The sequence below is a fragment of the Falco naumanni genome, chromosome 5 (assembly GCF_017639655.2).
Source record: "Falco naumanni isolate bFalNau1 chromosome 5, bFalNau1.pat, whole genome shotgun sequence".
Lineage (NCBI taxonomy): Eukaryota > Metazoa > Chordata > Aves > Falconiformes > Falconidae > Falco > Falco naumanni.
Window position 1 is genome coordinate 2,601,940 of NC_054058.1, and position 17,436 is coordinate 2,619,375.

The 17,436-nt window shown below is 46.6% G+C and overlaps 1 protein-coding gene across 1 annotated transcript; it reads right to left on the reverse strand.

The window, feature by feature from the left end:
- Window positions 1–122: 122 nt before the first annotated feature.
- On the reverse strand, window positions 123–17,281 carry CTC1 (CST telomere replication complex component 1). The gene is made up of 24 exons (XM_040595929.1): window positions 17,185–17,281; window positions 16,960–17,108; window positions 13,782–14,028; window positions 12,756–12,952; window positions 10,992–11,136; window positions 10,302–10,601; window positions 10,017–10,145; window positions 9,468–9,694; window positions 7,771–7,945; window positions 7,486–7,686; window positions 7,126–7,252; window positions 6,810–6,924; window positions 6,019–6,478; window positions 5,573–5,662; window positions 5,136–5,279; window positions 4,781–4,851; window positions 3,891–4,000; window positions 3,408–3,573; window positions 3,070–3,156; window positions 2,826–2,985; window positions 2,283–2,347; window positions 1,861–2,023; window positions 1,593–1,719; window positions 123–677 (listed from the first exon to the last, which is right to left on the reverse strand). Exons 1-24 carry the CDS (start codon window positions 17,203–17,205, stop codon window positions 517–519), a joined length of 3,837 nt encoding a protein of 1,278 aa, XP_040451863.1. The 5' UTR covers window positions 17,206–17,281; the 3' UTR covers window positions 123–516.
- Between the last annotated feature and the right edge of the window lie 155 nt (window positions 17,282–17,436).

Here is a 17,436-nt window from a genome sequence, read left to right on the forward strand (position 1 = left end):
CCTGTGCCAACTGTACAGTTTCACATGAAGACAGCAAATGTTCTGCAAAATGCCTGGCTCTGGCTCGGAAACCAAGGATCTATGTTCTGCCTCATTCCCCACACAACAAGTAACACCGTATCTATTTTAGTATCAAGGTTTATTTAAACTGTAATTTAATAGCTTTTTTTAGTAGTTACTACCATATAAAATACACCCATTGTGTGCCCTAGGCCCAAAGTAACGGCTAGTGTGTGGAAAGTATCACACATCTCTCTCCCAAAACACAGTCCAGTACCGCTGGTGGCAATGCCCCAGAGTGACCAACCACTCAGGAGTTCCACAAGCCACAGCTTCTTGATTGCAGCCTTCACCCTGTGCTCACAGGCCAGTGTTCCCACCGGAAAGGAGATTTAAAAAAGCTCCCAATCCCAGTAGGTGTTTCCATAATTCCTCTCTCACTGGGAGAGATGTTAAGCAGTGGCTCCCGCTCAGCAGTGACTAGATGTCTTCCTTACCCGCTCGCTGTCCGCCCGCTCAGCAGTGACTGGATGTCCTCCTCATCCTCTCGCGGTTCAGATAGCTGAAGGCGTCTTGTCCCACCTCCTCCACGTTCAGGCACAGCAGGCTCACGTAAGGCCCCACTTGTGACACAAACTCCACTTCACCGCACTGAAAATTTCTCAGCTGGAGTGGAGCTGACAGGGAAAGATCCGACCTGTAACAACTCAGCAGAGGGCTCTCGCTCTGCTCTAGCACACAGCAGCAGGAGTTGCTGGGGGAGAAGGCCTTGCAGCAGCTGCTTGCCATCTGCTAGACCTCAGGGACGGCATGATTAATGGATCCGGGACGTAAGCAGATGAATCCATTTGGCCAGCGTCCCTCCAACTTGGAGGAAACAGGCTTTCTACACTATGGAATGCTGCTCACATAGCTGATGCACTGAGCTTTGTATCTTCTATCGCTATCAGCAACCTGGCTGTACAATGTTGCATGATGGCCAAAAGATACTATCTCCACAGCACAGCATCCTCTGGTGAGCTCAGTAAATCAACCCCTGCGGCACCTGGACTCGTACTCAAGCACTAGTGTGAGCACGAGCAGCTAAGAAGAACGTTCCCTTAACACAGCAACTGCACCGTTGTGCAGCATGGGCTCAGACATCAGCACCCATGAATTCAGAACTCTTCAGCACTTTAAATTCTGTGGCCACGGTGAGGATTTCCAGGCTTAGTCTTGACTTTACCTGCTGTCCTGTCTGAAGGCAAAACCCGCTTGCTCTGAGCAGGCCGCACAGTAACCCTGGCTGGCCAGAAGCCCGTCCCATCCACGGACTGGGAACCTTGCTCTAAACCAGCTCTATGCTTCTGTGTAAAGTGGAGAAATTAACATTGTTGTGGACAGTGACTTTTATAATATTATTTCTGTGGTTTTGTAACCACAGTTCTGCCAAGACCATCTTAGCTCTACACTACAAAATTCACAATTCCCTTGAAATCCTCCAAAGACCTTGCTCTGTGGGCAGAAGGCAGCTCTCCTTCCCCAGCCTGGTGAGATGTCTCCTCCCCTCCTTCCCATGCTAAATATTACAAAACCCAGCAGTACTTGCTTACCAGGTTGCAGAATCTTGGAGGGCTTCCTGTCCAGGCTGAAATCCAGCAGGATAGGGCGACAGATGAGAGGACTCCTGCACAGGCTCCTCAGGTAGCAACCAATGAGATCCCCAGGTTCCTCTACACACTGAGGAAGGAAAGGGCATGTTACCAGCGAACGTGTAGAGGGAGACAGGGAGCCACTGGAACACCCACAGCAAAGAGAAATCCAGTCCAACTGAGGCTCGAGCCCAGCACACTGCAATCCCTACTGGAATAACACACTCACCCCCGTGCCAGTAGCTTCCCCGTGCTGGACGGACACGCTGCCCCTGCTCTGCACACAGTTCTGCACCACTTCCCACTCGAGAAGGCTCAGGCCCAGCATTGCTGCCACGTGCTGGTTCTTGCACAGCACCAAAGCTTCACCCGTTCCGTCCTCCACCAGCACCCTATGAAGTGAGCAGCCAGACTAAGATGCGGAAGGAGGTCAGGACAATGCCTGGCTCCCTCACCAGGGTCACGTCCCAGACAACAGATCTCAGTAGAGAGAGACATGGAGGGTTGTTCACATCTGGGAAGACAGGACAACGCTAACTTCTACCTTTGCTCTTCTGTCCACCTCCCATCGGTGATCTGATTTTCTCCTCCCCTCTGTGACTTGTTCCCTCCTACCCACCTCTCACCGTACCCGATCTCCACAGCGCTTACCGTGCACTGGCTTGCCTCACGCCTGTGTGTGATGGACACGGTGGATTGTGTCGGGTGCACCTCCCCTGAAGAAAGAGTAAAGCTACAGCTATGTATGGGTGGATATAAAAGAGAGAAGGGGAAGAGCCACTGCTTCGTTTAACCCTCCCCTAATTAAGTATGCAAAGGATTAAAGAACTTCACTGCATTTCCAATGAGTGTCTTGGGAAAAGTTTGTATGGGGAGAAAAATCACCTGCTGCAAGGTGCTGAACCCCAACAGCAGTGAACATGGGAAAAGCAGAGCATTAACAGGGTAGGATTCTCCCCTTCGGTGTCCTCACCTCACCCCCACTCCCAGCTGCCAGCCTGCCTGGAATCAGATACATCTAATCAGCTGTCACTCTGGTCCCTTTCTAACATTCAAGTCCTTCTCAGACACTGGGAAAAGAGGTTTTGGAACTGGGATAGAAACTCTTATTTCTTCTACACGGTAGCAAAGGCTATGTCAGAGTAGAAAATCTGAAAGGCTCCTCACAAAGTATCTCTGTGGAAACTTGAATACCTCTTTGAAGATGCTGCTGCAAAGTGAGCAAACCCATTGCAGAGACAGAGACAGTACGCAGGACAAGTGGCATAAAATCCGTGCCTGGTGCAGGTTTTGCAGGTGAGATTGCAAGCTGGATAGGAACACTAGTGAGGGGGGGGAGGCTTCTCCTGCAGGACTAGAAGAAATAGGAATGTGAGAAGCTCAGAACACACAAACCTTTCTTGGGACCCTGTAAGGTGGGAACAGGCCCTGGACTCACCTGGAAGAAAAAGGCAGGTGAGAAGCTGGCAGGGATACGATACTCACACAGCTGGAGGCAATGTATGTGCAATAAACATTATGGAATCTGCAATATGAAGGAGTAGATGTCAGAAAGAGCTTGTAGAAACCAAGCCACTCAGTTTTCTTGGGATGGCTGGGCTGATCTTCATCTGTAATGTGGTAGGAGAATAATCTGTAGTAAGGGATTAGGAGGCACACAGGTATGGACAAAGGATAAGGAAGGTCCATGTGAGAGGAGAGATTAAGAGATGGTTTCAAAAACAGTAAGACAGGTCAGAGCTGTGGCCTAGATCAGGGCTCCAAAAACAGAGGTACCTTGAGATTTTACGTTCCAAGTTCTGGAAGATGATCTTGGCTCCAGGTAGCAAACCCCAGAGCTGCTTGAGACAGGTGGCAGCAATGTAAATGTCCATGACGACAGGGCAGCCTGGAGCTACTGAGATGGTAAGCTTCACGCTGTGGTCACTGGCGAGCAGACTCCCTGAGGAGGCACAGAATCGCAGACACAATGAGCTCGCTCACAAGCCAGTAGCATAATCTGTCACTGCGCTGGACCTGCTAGAGGTGTTTTCCCTCCCACCACTGTTTGACCTCACAGATTTTCCAGGTACAGTATTCCCCTTCCTATCCCCAACACACATGCAGTGTGCAGTTTCCCAGGCCTCTGACACGCAATGGGATGCAACACCCTGGCATATTTCCGCTATTCTCAGATACAGGAGCACAGTTAGCCAAGTGCACTGCCTCTCTGGAACGGAAAGAGGTAAGAATCAATCCATTGTTACTCGGCAATCTTACCTTTCTGCTTCTGAAGGCCAACAGTTACAGATGGCTTCTCATTCTTGGGAGAGGCACACAGGCTCCTCTCCACGATCTCACCGGAGACAGAAACAAGGGAACCTGTGAAACTGAGAGCAGACCAGGATTTCTGTCCTGCCTGAAGACAAAGGGAGCGGAAGAAGGCCTAACTTCAAGAATGTCACAAAGGACAGGGTGAAGTGGAATGCTGTTGCTTGAGCCCGGTTTCAGGGGAACCTGCCCTTGAGCACCTGAGCTGCTGGACCGAGGGCAGCTTCGTGCAGCCTGCCCCACCCAGGGACATGAAGTCTCTTTAACTCACTTTCCGCTTCTTCAGACTCAGCAGTGAAGAAAAAGGGAGAGACGTTACAGCCTTCCTATCTGCTTAACTCCTAATTGTTCTTCTTGATTAGAGGAAGAAGCCAAGCAAAGAGAAACTCAGTTTACCATAAGGCACTGGTGAAGGTTTCAGTGCGCATGCGTATCACCCCAGATTAAAGATGCTTTGGACAGAAAAGCTTCTAACCCTAGTATTTGTTTGAGCAAGACTGCTAAAACAATCAAAAACCATCATACATGCAGCCTCATTTTCCCTGCTGTGCCTGTTTCACTTCTGACAGGAATTTATGATAGACCTTAGGGACCTAGTCCACACCAGTAGTAGCTCAAATTTCTCCTGGACACCATTTTGCAGTCCCGTCATTGGTAACCCCTTCAGCTTTGATAAACAGGATGGGGGCAGCCTGGACTACTCGCACATCAGATTTCCCCACCATATTCCTAGGGCAGATAATTCATTGCTGTTCAGTGTAGGACTGTCTCCAACAAAGACGAGTACAGACCCATTCCCTCAGACATGGTCATATGTCATCTGGGGCAGACCAACATACCTGTTGCTAAGGACTTCTGCAATGGAGGAAATTCTCTGGCCCATGCCTGCCAGCACCGACCTGGCTGCCAGCTAGAAGTGAGGGAGACAGCCTCAGATGATTGCAGTTTATAGCTAGCCCCAGCTAGAGCAGTAAAGACAAGCTCTGCGTGCTTAGAGCCAGGTCAGGTAACTGATGCTTCCTCCCCAGATTAATTCTGAGGCAGGAAAATGCAAAGCCCAGCAGCAGGCTCTGATGGAGCTTAGAGCAGAACGGTCTCGTCAACAAGACATTCTGTATTGGTAATTTTCTGAGCTAGTTCTGGAGAGATGTACAAGTTGCCTGTGAAAGCGCAGAGCAATAAGGCACTGCATACCTGGTGCTCAGGCAGACAGGAGATCCATGTCTCATGCTGTAACTGCCAAGCATCTTGGACTGGCAGGCACAGGGGGCAGGATGACTTGCTCAGGAATTTTAATGGCACAGGTGGAGAACAGAGCTTGTCAAACACTTCCAAGTCCTGAGGAAAGGGTGATAAGGCAAGAAAGAAGACTATTAAAGGAAGAAGATGAAAGCTATAAGGGAAAAAAAATGGCCACTAAAGAAAAATGCTTTAAAGGAAAAAAAACCCCAACCCACTGAACTCTTGAGTTCTAAGAATTTTAACCAACCACAGAACTGAAGCAGTTCCCTGGCAAGATGGATGGGAATTCCAAGCCTTGAAAAGAGCTTAGTCACCCTCTGACTCCTTGACTCCCACACACAGTTCAGCAACATCTCCAAGACGAAACAGTGAGACAACCTCTCTCTTACCGAGCAGCAGGGCACAATGAAGCGATACAGTCCACCCAGGTGCAGAAATGGAAACCATCGTAGAGACTTCCCCATAAAGAGCAGTAGTGCCTGCAGGGGAGGGGAGGAGAAAGAGAGAAAAGGGCATGAGAAATGTGAGGGAAAAGGCAGGACATTTAAAAATACAGCAAGACGAGAGCAAGTCCAGCAGAGGATGTCTTGACTGAGAAGTAAGGTTAGCACCATCAAGGGTAAGAAAAGGTGGATGCATTTACAGGAAGGTGACAAAGAGGAGATGGAACTCCCTTGGGGTGGCACAAGGAAGCTGCCTGCACAAACATACATCTGTAGCCAACACATAACCACTTTCCCATGGATCAGGAATCTAGACAATTATCACACAGGCTCCCTGAGGCACCAGCTCCCAGCCTTATCAAACCACACCCCAAAGATGCTTCCTGCCTCACTTCTTGCCGTGCCATGCCCTCCTCTCCATCACAGCCAGTCTCCTCCAGCTCTGGTAAGTTCCCGATGTCGCTGGGGTGGCTCCAGAGCCGAGGTCTGCCCAGCCACAGCACCGTGGCTTGGAAACTGCACTGCAGCTCCTGTTCCTCTCCACCTTCTTCTCTGGGTAGTTGGTAATTGCGTGGCATAAGACCCTCTTTCTGGGTAACCAAGAATAGATGAGACACACAGCTGGTTCTAGCGCTGCTCTGATCCCCCTGACAGTTCTCATCTCTGTCAGTATCTGGTTTGGCATCCTCCAACTTCAGCATTTTTGCCTTCGGGGATTCCAGCTCAGGTATTAAGCTGCCATCATCCCTCTTCCTCAGAGAGGAGCTGTTTCTGCTCCTAAGGCCTTTCTGCATTGGTCCTCCAGCAGCACGGAGAACCTGAACATCCTCAAAGTAGAACTGCACGTAGACACTGAAATGACAAATGGTAGCAGTGAAACTCCCCATTCTGTGATTGTCCAAAACAAGTGGTTTTCTGGGAAAAGTACTTCTGGTGAGTGCCCCACAGCTATTCAGCAGGAGCAGCGGGGATGGGTGAAGTAGAAGGCAGCCACCAGGCTGGGTGTATTCTGAACAAGATGGTGGGTTTGCTGTTGACAAAGATCTCTTTTTCTGCAAACAGCAAAGGACAGATTGCTTTGGCACTCAAATACTATGCTGATAAGCAGCTTTACCATAGTCCAAAATAGCTGTGGAACTGGAGAGTGATGATTTTACTTGCACACTGAATAAAAGGGACTCACCTGTTTTTTTTCTCCCTCACATGCTCCAGATTTCCTAGGTGCTCCGAGGAAGGAAAATCAGTCTGAAGGAATCTCTCTACTATGAGCTGGTAGTTTTCCACCTGCAAGAGCGATCCTGCAAACACATCAGAGAAAGGAGCTGAGCTAATAAAAAGAGAACATAAACCCAGTAAGCTCAATTTCCTCATTTTGAAGTCACAAGGCCAGGCAGTGACAGTTCAGCATCTCTATACCAAGTCTCTTCTTCCTTATTTTGGAGCTGGATGGCAGAACAGCAAAACTCAGCACTCTCAAATTTAGTCTTAGTAGGACATACCTATGAGAGCTGTATGGGCAAAGGGGCTACCATCCTTATGGGATATCACACAGGAAAGCCAGCTGCTGCTGTCCTGCAGCTGGAGGTTACTGCTCCTGGAGGAGACTCTCAGCACACCCAGCAGTATCTGCAACAGAAAGGAAGCTGCAAAGAGCATCAAACACTTGCCATCTTTGAAGGCTATAAATCAAAGTGCGTAGCAGCAGCCCGAATTCCGCCTGTGTTGAACACACCGCAGGTGAGGAAACCAGTGTTGTTCCCTAACAGGAGGAACAGGCGTGCATCAGACAGGGCGCTGGATGGCATGGGTAGAACCAAGAGCTCTCAAGGCACAGACAGTAAAGGGAATACGGCACTTACCAGTCGGGGCTGGAAACTTCCTGCTGAGAGTGTGCAGTAGGACCAGGCCAGTCTGCGATTCAGCTCCTGGGTGCCCATGTGCTGTGCCTCCGAGGGGGAGAGCACCTGTGACGGGCTGAAGCCTTCCCAGCTCTTCTGTTCTGCCATATGGTGAATTTCAGACAGAGATGGGGCCTGGCATGGGGGGTTCAGGGTCAAATACTAAGAGAGAAGAAAGAAAGAAAGAACCAGCCGAGTTTATTCCCATCAGACATACAGGAAACAGCTCACAGAGCGTTTACTCACCTTCCGCAGCGGACACTGGTGTGTTTTTCCTAGGATTTCACTATAAACATCTCTTGCTTCCCCTCTGTCTGGCACCATAGCTTGCAGAAGGGGGACAACGAACTTCTCAGCAGCTGTAGGGTTTCGGCGTGTAGACCTAAGCAACGATCGATGATGCCTAAAGAAACAAGAAAACCTGAAAAAAATTACAACAGTTATAAGCATTAGTACTTTCAGTGAGTTCTGCACGTAAGTCAGAGATTCTTTCTGCTTGTTATGAGTGAATGTGCTATGTAGGACAAGAACTAGAGAGAGCACAAAAAGAGCATGAAGTGATTACAAAAAGGAACATTTAAGGCTGATGCAGATTTATGTCAGGCAGGCAGACAAGGAACAGGAAAATATGGACAGAAATGGACAGACTGGCAAAATCTTGAAACTCAAGCGGGCAGAAAAAAACCCTAATCACCCCAAAATAACCTCTAAGTCACACAAAATGGATGTCCATGCATTTTGGCTAAGCTTGATATGATTACTTATGTTAGGTATACTCAGCTTTCTTTTAGAAAAGATAAAAAAAAATAAAAATTCACAAGACAAATAATTGCAGATTGCTCTTGTTCCAGTATTTTCCTTGTGTTGCATGCCTTTCCAGAAGTTCAGCTCACTGCTTTTGAATGCCTGGAAGTGATCACACTGCCAGTCACAATATGACTTAATAACATAAAGTGAACTCAAATAAAAAGATATAGCAACCCACTCACTGGAACAATTTTCAAGCAGTAGCAGGACTTAGCAGTCACATTTAAAGAAAGTCAAAAAGCTAATAAAACCTGAAACTTATAGCTAGAATCATTCCTGAGGCAAAACTGAAGCAGTTTTATTGGAAAGCACGGAAAGAATTTTTATTCTACAGTGCCAGTAAAGCATAGGAAGGCTGAGGATTCTGTGAACTTGACTGCCAGAGATGAAATATATACATTTTAGTTTTTAAAGTCCAAGGCAGCAGTTACAGTGATCAACCACAACTACTGCAAGAAACAAATATTTTCACTGACAGAACCCAGAAGTAAACCCAGAAACGGGCCCACAGCTGTCACGCAAACAGAATGCAGCCATCCAGGAGAGCAGGAAGCCATCTGGAAGACCCAGAGATAAGCAAAAATGTGGGAAAATCTGCTAAGACAGAGGCTCTCAAACAAATGCTCACTCTACTGGCAATACTCAGAATGTCTCAGCGTGATATTCCGAGCAGCTGCTGCTACTGCTCCTGTGAGTAGCCAGGACACAAGAGCCTTTACATTGGTTGTGATCTGGCTGTAGCAGCAGTCTCCACCTCCAGCCGCAGCACCCACCTTGATTTGCCAAGCAAACAATATTGGCAGGCAGACAACCCTACAGTCCCTCTGTGTTTCAGGGCAAAACTTGCTACGCAGAAGTACGTGAGCACATGACCTGGAGTGCTGCAGCTTCCTGAGAGCAGTGGGCTTACGGCACATGCACTTGAAAAATATACAGGATTTTCTCAGCAGAGCAACTGCAAAGTAGAAGCAGCTGGATATGATGTGAAATGTAGATAAAGGGCTGGCTTAGGCCAGTAAACCAGCAGCAGCAATTATCCAAGCACAGTAATCTTAGGAACCCTTGGTCTAGAAGACACCCAGATAGCCTACAAAGCACATCAACGTGTAGCCTGACTTCAGAAGAACTCTTCTCACCTCTTCTCAAATGCCTCCAGGAGGCTCACCATCCAAAGGTAGAGTGGCATACCAAGATTGTAGTGGAAGAGCAGCTGTAAGTAGAGATTTCCTGAAGAGGCTAGTGGCTGGTAAGGGGTGCTGAGCCTCGAAAAACTCTTCAGCACAACAGTGCTGCTCAGGCAAGCACAAAGTGCAACGAAAGGGAAGGACACCAGAGGCTTCTGCAGGAGGTGGACATCGGTGAGCTGAGATACACAGACATACAGATTAAGAGAAGGAGATAGCTAGTCTGCCACCACTCCCCAAAACCATCACCCCATCCTAAACCCTCTGTCACTCTACTGGATTGTTCATAAACCTAATGGGTCTGAGTAACCTGGCACAGAATCAGGTAATAATCATTTTGACTCTCATGACCAAGCCCAGACAGTAAGATCCCCAATTTTGTTCCAGATACTTGCTGGAATAATTCCAATGTTCCCATACTCTTCTGTTGATTCACACACTCGTGAGCCATCACCAGGGCCTGAGTCTTTTCCACTGAATGCCTCGTAAGTCTCAACTTACCTCCACACATGCTCCTGGTCGGAGTCCACGTGCAGAGTTCAACAACTGCTGGTAAGCAAGGCACAAGCAGACCTTGTTATCCAGCAAAAAGAGACCAGCTTGGACGTTCAGTATTTTGGTGACACATCCCTAGACAGCAAAGAGAAAGTTACAGGAGTCCCAGAATATGAGACTCATAGGCCTGAGCAATAAGGAAATAAATTAGTGATGAAAGTAGGACCTTGCAGGCCAGAAGCTGAAACTCTGGAGCACAAGTGGGCGAAGGCTAACGCTATGAATCCTTACCACATATGAGATGATCTTGGATTCTTTGGCTGATCTTGGCCTCTCTTCAACTCCCAGCTGCAAAGAGTTACTGAGCTGCTCAGCAGTCTCAGGGTAAGCAGACTGAGTGGATTCTCCTTGCCAAGCACTGTCCAGCAGCTGCTCCCTCACCTGCTCTGCACAGTAGGGCAGAAGGCAGGAAGAAACACCAGTGACAAATATTCTTCGTCCCAATTTCTTCAGGCTGGACATAGTCAGGTCTGTTATTGTGTACCTGTGACCCAGCTGGAGGATATGGTGCCACACCAGCTGGTTGGGCTTCTAGGGCAGAGAAACCAGAAATGCAACATCAGCATCTCCTGCACTGGAAAAAATTCCTCCTGAGCCCGATAACCTCACTCAAGAGAACTTTTCCTTCGAAAGAATGGCCCCACACTTAGCAAAAGGATGATATCTACAAGATGTTCAGGGACATGGCAACTGCATGAGGGAGGAGGGCTGTCTTTCTGCAGGGTAGAACTAGACTTCTTGCATACAAGGGCTATCATAGGCTGCATGGAATAAAATAAATAAATTAATTAATAAAATAATTGCTAGTAAAAGGAAAACTAAATCAAACTGGGAAGTCAAAGCCAAGCTTCAAAGAATTGATCAACTAGCACATACACAGATACATATGGTAAATTAGTAAGCAAAATTCCAAGGACTTACCTGCACCAGCACAGGGAACCAAACAGCTGAGGTGAAGCACTTTAGAAACAAAAAGAAGAATGTCTTGTGGTGAATACAAAGGAGAGGCCCGAGTCTGGTCAATTCACCTCCCACAGTGACCTTGGATCTTTTCGGACATAAAACCCTAGATGACAATTGAGGAGGCAAAGGAAATCAGAGGTGAAAGAACTCGCAAGTTATCTCAAAAGCAAAATAAACAGATACGCAGCATACACTTTCTGGAAATAAAGGATCCAACAAGGTAATATGGATCATCTATCAGGTTTTCAAAATAGTATTTGGCTACAAAATTCTTAATTTAACCTTTTTATACTTAATTCCTTTAAGATTTAAAAAAAAAACTTAGTATTTGAAGACAGCAGGGTTGTTTTGAACAAATCCACATGTTCCATGACAATAGCCAAATTATAAAAAGCTCTACCTCAAACAAGAAGCTAATTATAGGTCAAAAGGAGGGGAAAAAAAAAGCCACAATTCTTCAGCAGAAAAGAGAATCCTGCTTTGTAGATCCATGGAATAGGACACTGCGGAAGCCCTAAGCCTGTAAACAAGAGAGGCCTGAAAGCAACCACAGAGCCTTCCTAACAAACTCAGTAGAGGGTGAAAGAGCAGCAAAATGGAAAGCAGATGAGAGAAAGGTGACATTTCTTTAGTCATTTCTGTTGTCATTTCAAATCTTGTTTCAAAAAATTAAAATAAAAAATCATTTCAAGCAAACAAACATTTGTCCTTTTATTTGTCATTTTCCTTTCAACTCCTACTGGACTTGAATATAAGCATCCCACTTACTTTAAAAAAAACCACATTCTTGATTCAAAAACATATAAACAATTATCTAACTTTATGACTTTTAAAAAAAGAAATACCAGGATGTCTACACACACTAGTACCAGCACTTTATTGGTAACATTTTTAAAGAAGGAAAATGTAAAATTGGTCAGATATCAGGCAATAGCAGAGGAACTTTATGTTAAAAGCCTGAAAGCTTACGCTGAAAAATGGTAACAGTATGCTTTAGAAAGTTCTGTCAAGCTAAATCAAACACTTAAACTTTAAAATAAGTTTCTCACAAGCAGATAAACCCAATTAAAACAAAAGATAACTAAAAAGACTAAAGCAGCCTGACTAGTGACATTTTGTTATGAAATTACACCAAGAATTCTTTACTCAAGATGATAAAACATGACCTAGTACAACTTGAAAATACCAACTTCAGTAAGATTTGCAATTCCATTGACTACATTTTCACATACTGTAAATATTATTTCCACTAAAGACAACAGTTACTCTTGTCAGCTGACATTTAACTGGCACCTTTATTTCAGCAATCTGCTAAGAACCTGACTGGTGGTGTACATTAATTTCATATTAGAATCTACAATTACTTTCATTAACACTTTTGATTCACTGTAGGTCAATAAAAAAATCGTTGTGCTAATCAAGAGTGAATTTTAGCCTCAGTGAAAGTTGAATCATCACTTTGTTCTCATGTCCTTTATGTAATATATCCAGAAATACTTAAAATTTGTCTTACTTTGTCAAAATACAAAACAAAAACTTCAAATAAAGTCCTGGAAAACAGCTGATTAATGAAAAGTGGCTTTATTGTATAACTTTCACTTCCACCACTCACCGTTATGCTTCCACCTGTAGCAGAACCAGAATTTTGCTTTTCCTAAGCCAAGTGCTCTTCATGTGCAGAGCCACAGTACTACGATGGAGCTGAGCATGCTAGGTGTTTACCTGGAGGTAAGCACTGGCTCGTGTGATGCCGGGTGGGCAACTGGAATGCTGTCAGGCACTTCCTTTGGGAGATTTACTGGCACTGGATCCACCAGGATTTCCAAGTACCCTGCTGCGCTCTGGTCCGTCTGTGGTATATATGACCAGCTTGGGAAAAGGAACAGTGACTCCAGCCACTCAAGTTCAACATGCAGGAGCTAAGCCAAAAAATAGTAAGATGAAAGCCTGAGATGAGTTAGAGTATGTTTTTTCAGTGTTACTTACAGTGTTCATTACTAATTTGTCCTTGCACGCACATCACAAACACTTGTTCTGCTGCTGGGCTTCCTTACTAAATGAGAGCAGTGTTTTCCACCCATTCTCTCACCTTGCATGGAGAACTTCCGTTCTTCCAGATGCAAATCTGGAATTAATTCACTGCAATGCTTAGTTATTTTCAGACTGTTTTTCTAAAATTCTCATCTGCTTTCTTTTTCCCTGGGCTTTCAGTTAGAAGTTCATACCAACATAACTTTTTCCTGGTCTTCACCTCCTTGGAAAACACAACCTCGGTGCTTTTTCATCACCACTCTAGGGGTTACCTTTTATCTGGACTCCCCTTGCAATGACCTTCAGAAGCTTTTAATTCAATTGTCACACAAGCTATTATTTCCTGAAAGTATGTCATCAAAACAACCAGCACAACTCTCCAGAAAGTTATTTTTGCTCCACTAGTTGGAATTCAACAACCAGAGGGGAGTGCTATGACCTCCTGGTCTCCCAGAGCACCTTGTCTTGCTGAGAATTTAACAGGACTGTACATTAGGCTGTCTCGTTTTTCCAGGCCAGTGCATTCAATATTTGTTCTCCTAAGCAATGACAAATTTGACATGTTCTACCCTCTCCCAGGATCCAAGCTTGCTGTTTTCTCCCTGTTACACAGATTTGTTACTTCCCACACTACAGACTTTGGCAAACCATTTGAAACCCCTGGTGGTTTGTGACACTGCCCCAGAAGTGGGAATAACCCTCAGCCTGAGGACATACCTCACATGGAATTATCCCAGTATTGTCTTTCACATATAGGCAGCCATCTACCAGCTCTTCTTTGTTCTCTTGACTTCTATCTGTTAAATAGCCAACCAGGATCAGGTAAGTCCTTGGCAAAGCACTCTGTGTGGGGAAAGCATCTCGTCCTTGATGAGCCCATTCTTTAAATTCATTAGTGCTCCAGGTCAGGTGGCTGCAGCATGGTATGCGCTGCTGATGCTGTAGGTCAGAGATGGAGATGAAACTGGAAAAAAACAAGAGTGAGAATACAAAAGGATGTAGGAAAGATCTCCATCTACAAAGTTTGGTGATTGTAACGATCACTGCAGTGGACAAAGCTTGGCTAAGTCAGAAGAGCCTTAGCTCAACTGGCATAGTCTGGTGATAACAGATGTCAAGAACCAAGTCAATTCACTGGAATTTATCAATGATCTCTCAGCTCAGTCAATATGTTTGTTCTGCTTAAGCATCCTCTCTGAAAAAAAGACATCTTTTGCTACTACGGTTACCCAAACAGGCATGCAGAAGACTTGTGAAAAAAATAATTGAGAGTTAATAAAATGGAACATGTTTTCAAGTACACGTCAGGATAAGCGGGAAGAAGAATAGTTATTAGTTCAGTCATTTTTAGTCTGAATGGGAGACTCTGTGAGAAAACCCCAACAACAACTCAACACAGTTTACAGATAAGTAACGAACACAGGTAAATACAGACCAATTCCACCATTTTGTGCCAAAATTGCTGAACTGCAGTCGTGGTTTAACCCTGGCCAGCAACCAAGCACCATGCAGCCACTTGCTTACTTCCCCAGAGGGATGGGGAGGAGAATCGGAAAGGAATGTAAAACTCAGGGGTTGAGATAAGAACAATTTCATAGGTAAAGCAAAAGCCACGCATGCAAGCAAAGCAAAGCAAGGAATTCATTCACTGCTTCCCATCGGCAGGCAGGTGTTCGGCCATCCCCAGGAGAGCAGGGCGTAATAGCTACTCGGGAAGACAAACGCCATAATGCCAAATGTCCCCCCTTTCCTTCTTCCCCCACTTTATATACTCAGCATGACAACCTATGGTATGCAATACTACTTTGGCTAGTTTGGGTCACTTGTCCTGGCTGTGTCCCCTCCCAGTTTCCCGTTCTCCTCCAGCCTTCTTGCTGGCAGGGCCCAAGAAACCAAAAAGTCCTAGATTTAGTATAAACATACCCAGCAACAACTAAAAATGTCAGTATCCTATCAACATTGTTCTCATGCCAAATCCAAAACACAGCACTGCACCAGCTACTAAGAAGAAAATTAACTCTATCCCAGCTGAAACCAGGGCAAACTTATAGATTGGATAGCTTACACAATGCAAAGCTGAGAGAAAACAAAAAGAGTAATCTTAGACTGGACCTTCACTTGTAAGAACACAGCCAGGCTAGCCCTAATCTTCCTACCTACCCTCTTGGCTTTGGGGAGAGGGGAGAGAAGGAGATGTAACATCACATCAACCACATGTGAAGCCATCTGCAGTTTAGCATCTACCATGCTTAGACTGACCACAGTACCAAATATGGGAGAACAAGGCAACATCTTCAGTAGATTCTAAGCCTTTTCAATGTTTATATGACCATGGCAGCATTCATCACTGTTGTTTACATCCTGGCTCTCTATACTAGAAAATTAATGAATGTCCTCTGTCCATGCTAACATCAGCACTGAGTGAATACAAACTGGTCTCCAGCTAGTAATTTTGGTGCTTGTTTCCAGTGAGATTTGTTGATAATTTTAGGTTGTGAAACCGGAGATCTGTTCACAACACCCACTTGCTCAGTAGCAAGCCACAAACAAATTCAAAGAGTATGAATTTGAAGAGTTTCATTTGATTAGTCAGGTATCAAATGTTCAAAGCAGAAAGCAGTCTAGACAAGTGATGGGTCAGTACTTCTATTTTAACAGTATTTCTATTTTAAAAAGTTAATCAGGATAGATAAATTTATGCAGGTACTTGTGTATTTAGCAGGAATTTGAACAGGAGGAAGATTAGCTGAAAATTGCATCAGCAGACTGCTCCATCCTCAGAGACAGAGCAGCACTGGGAATACTACTGATAACTATGATCTTCAAGAACACAGTGCTGCTTGTTTTTGTCACATGCACTGACTGCTTTTTGGGAGAAACCTAAACTACACCAGTACACTGGATCCTGTTTATCACATACAGAGAAATAAATGGACTCCCTTCTGGTGCTCCACAGCTAGATAGTTAGCTTTGGATGTAGTGTGCTGCCCACAAACAGAATGTTGGCCTCATACAAGACAAGTATCAAGTACCTTCAACTCTTCTCTATGAATTCTCCTGATTATAAACTGAACTCTGGTTTAAACATCATAAAACAGTCTATAAAAAAAAATATGGCTTAGAAGGTATCAGTTTAGCTGGTGTGAAAGACCTACCACCTAAGTTTATAAACTATTAGTAAAGAATTACGGGCCACAAGTCCCTAATCAATTCCAGTTGACCTTTGTCCCAAAACCAGTCAAGCCAAACTTTTCAATCTGGATCTCACTCAGCAAATTGCACGTTTTTCATGATGGTAAGCACCCAGAAGCTTTGTATCAGCTAAAATATCGACCACACTATCCTAGATTCCCTCTTTGTGAGAGCACACACTTGAAAGCAGACCTCAGTTGGCCAATAGCCTTGGAGACTGTGCCCAGGAACAGCCTCCTGAGCAGACTAGCAGCATCCAGTCGGGAAGCTGTCGTGCAAACGCTGTGCAATACAGAAGCTCACTCTCAGCGAGATGCCCTACTTTGGTTACAGCCTCTACCTACCGCAGACTAGCAGATACGGTACTTAATCATACCGCAAGAGTGATCGGGGGTGCATCGAAGCCAAGAAAAAGCATGTGGTTACCCGTCTTCGACAACATCCTTCCCACACCCAGCATCCGGGGCAGATGTCGCACACCAGCGAGCAGTGCTCGGCTGGTGGCTGCTGCTAAAGCCTCCACGCTGAGCTCCCGGGAGTGCCCCGTCGGCTGCGCTCCACCGGCCCAGGCCTGCAGCCGGGGCCCACAGCCGGGCCTCCCTCCGAAACGTGCCACGAGGGCCGAGGGCGGGCACCGGGCCCAGAGAGGGCACCCCCCGACTCCATCCCCTCATCCCTCTCCTCTTCTCATCCCGGCGGTCACCTGTAGCCCAGCGGAAGTTCCCCGCCACCTGCGCTCCGCAGGCACCGCAGCACCGCGTCCAGCAGGGGAGGCTCCGGCCCGCCAGGCCCCTGACGGGCCGGGAGCGCTCTGTGGATGAAGTCCCGCGCCTCCCGCAGCCAGCGCTGCTCCTAGGGAGAAGAAGAGAAACGGGGCTTCAGCACCGTGTGGCGGGGAGGGCCCAGAGGCCCCCTCTGGCGCACTCACCGCCGCGCTGGGCTCCGCCATGGTGGCGATAGGCCATGCTGCTCACGGCGTTCCCATGGCGACGCGGCGGCGGGAAGCGCGCAGGGCCTGCTGGGAGCACCGTCGAGCCGCGAGCCCGCCGGGCTCCGCCCTCCCGCCCCGCCAGCCAATCCCCGCTGCCAGCCCCGCTCGGCGCTCCGCCCTCCCCTCGGCGGCGGCCGGGGCGCGGGGGCGGCACCGCCCCTGAGGTAAAAGGGCTCACGAGGGCGGGGG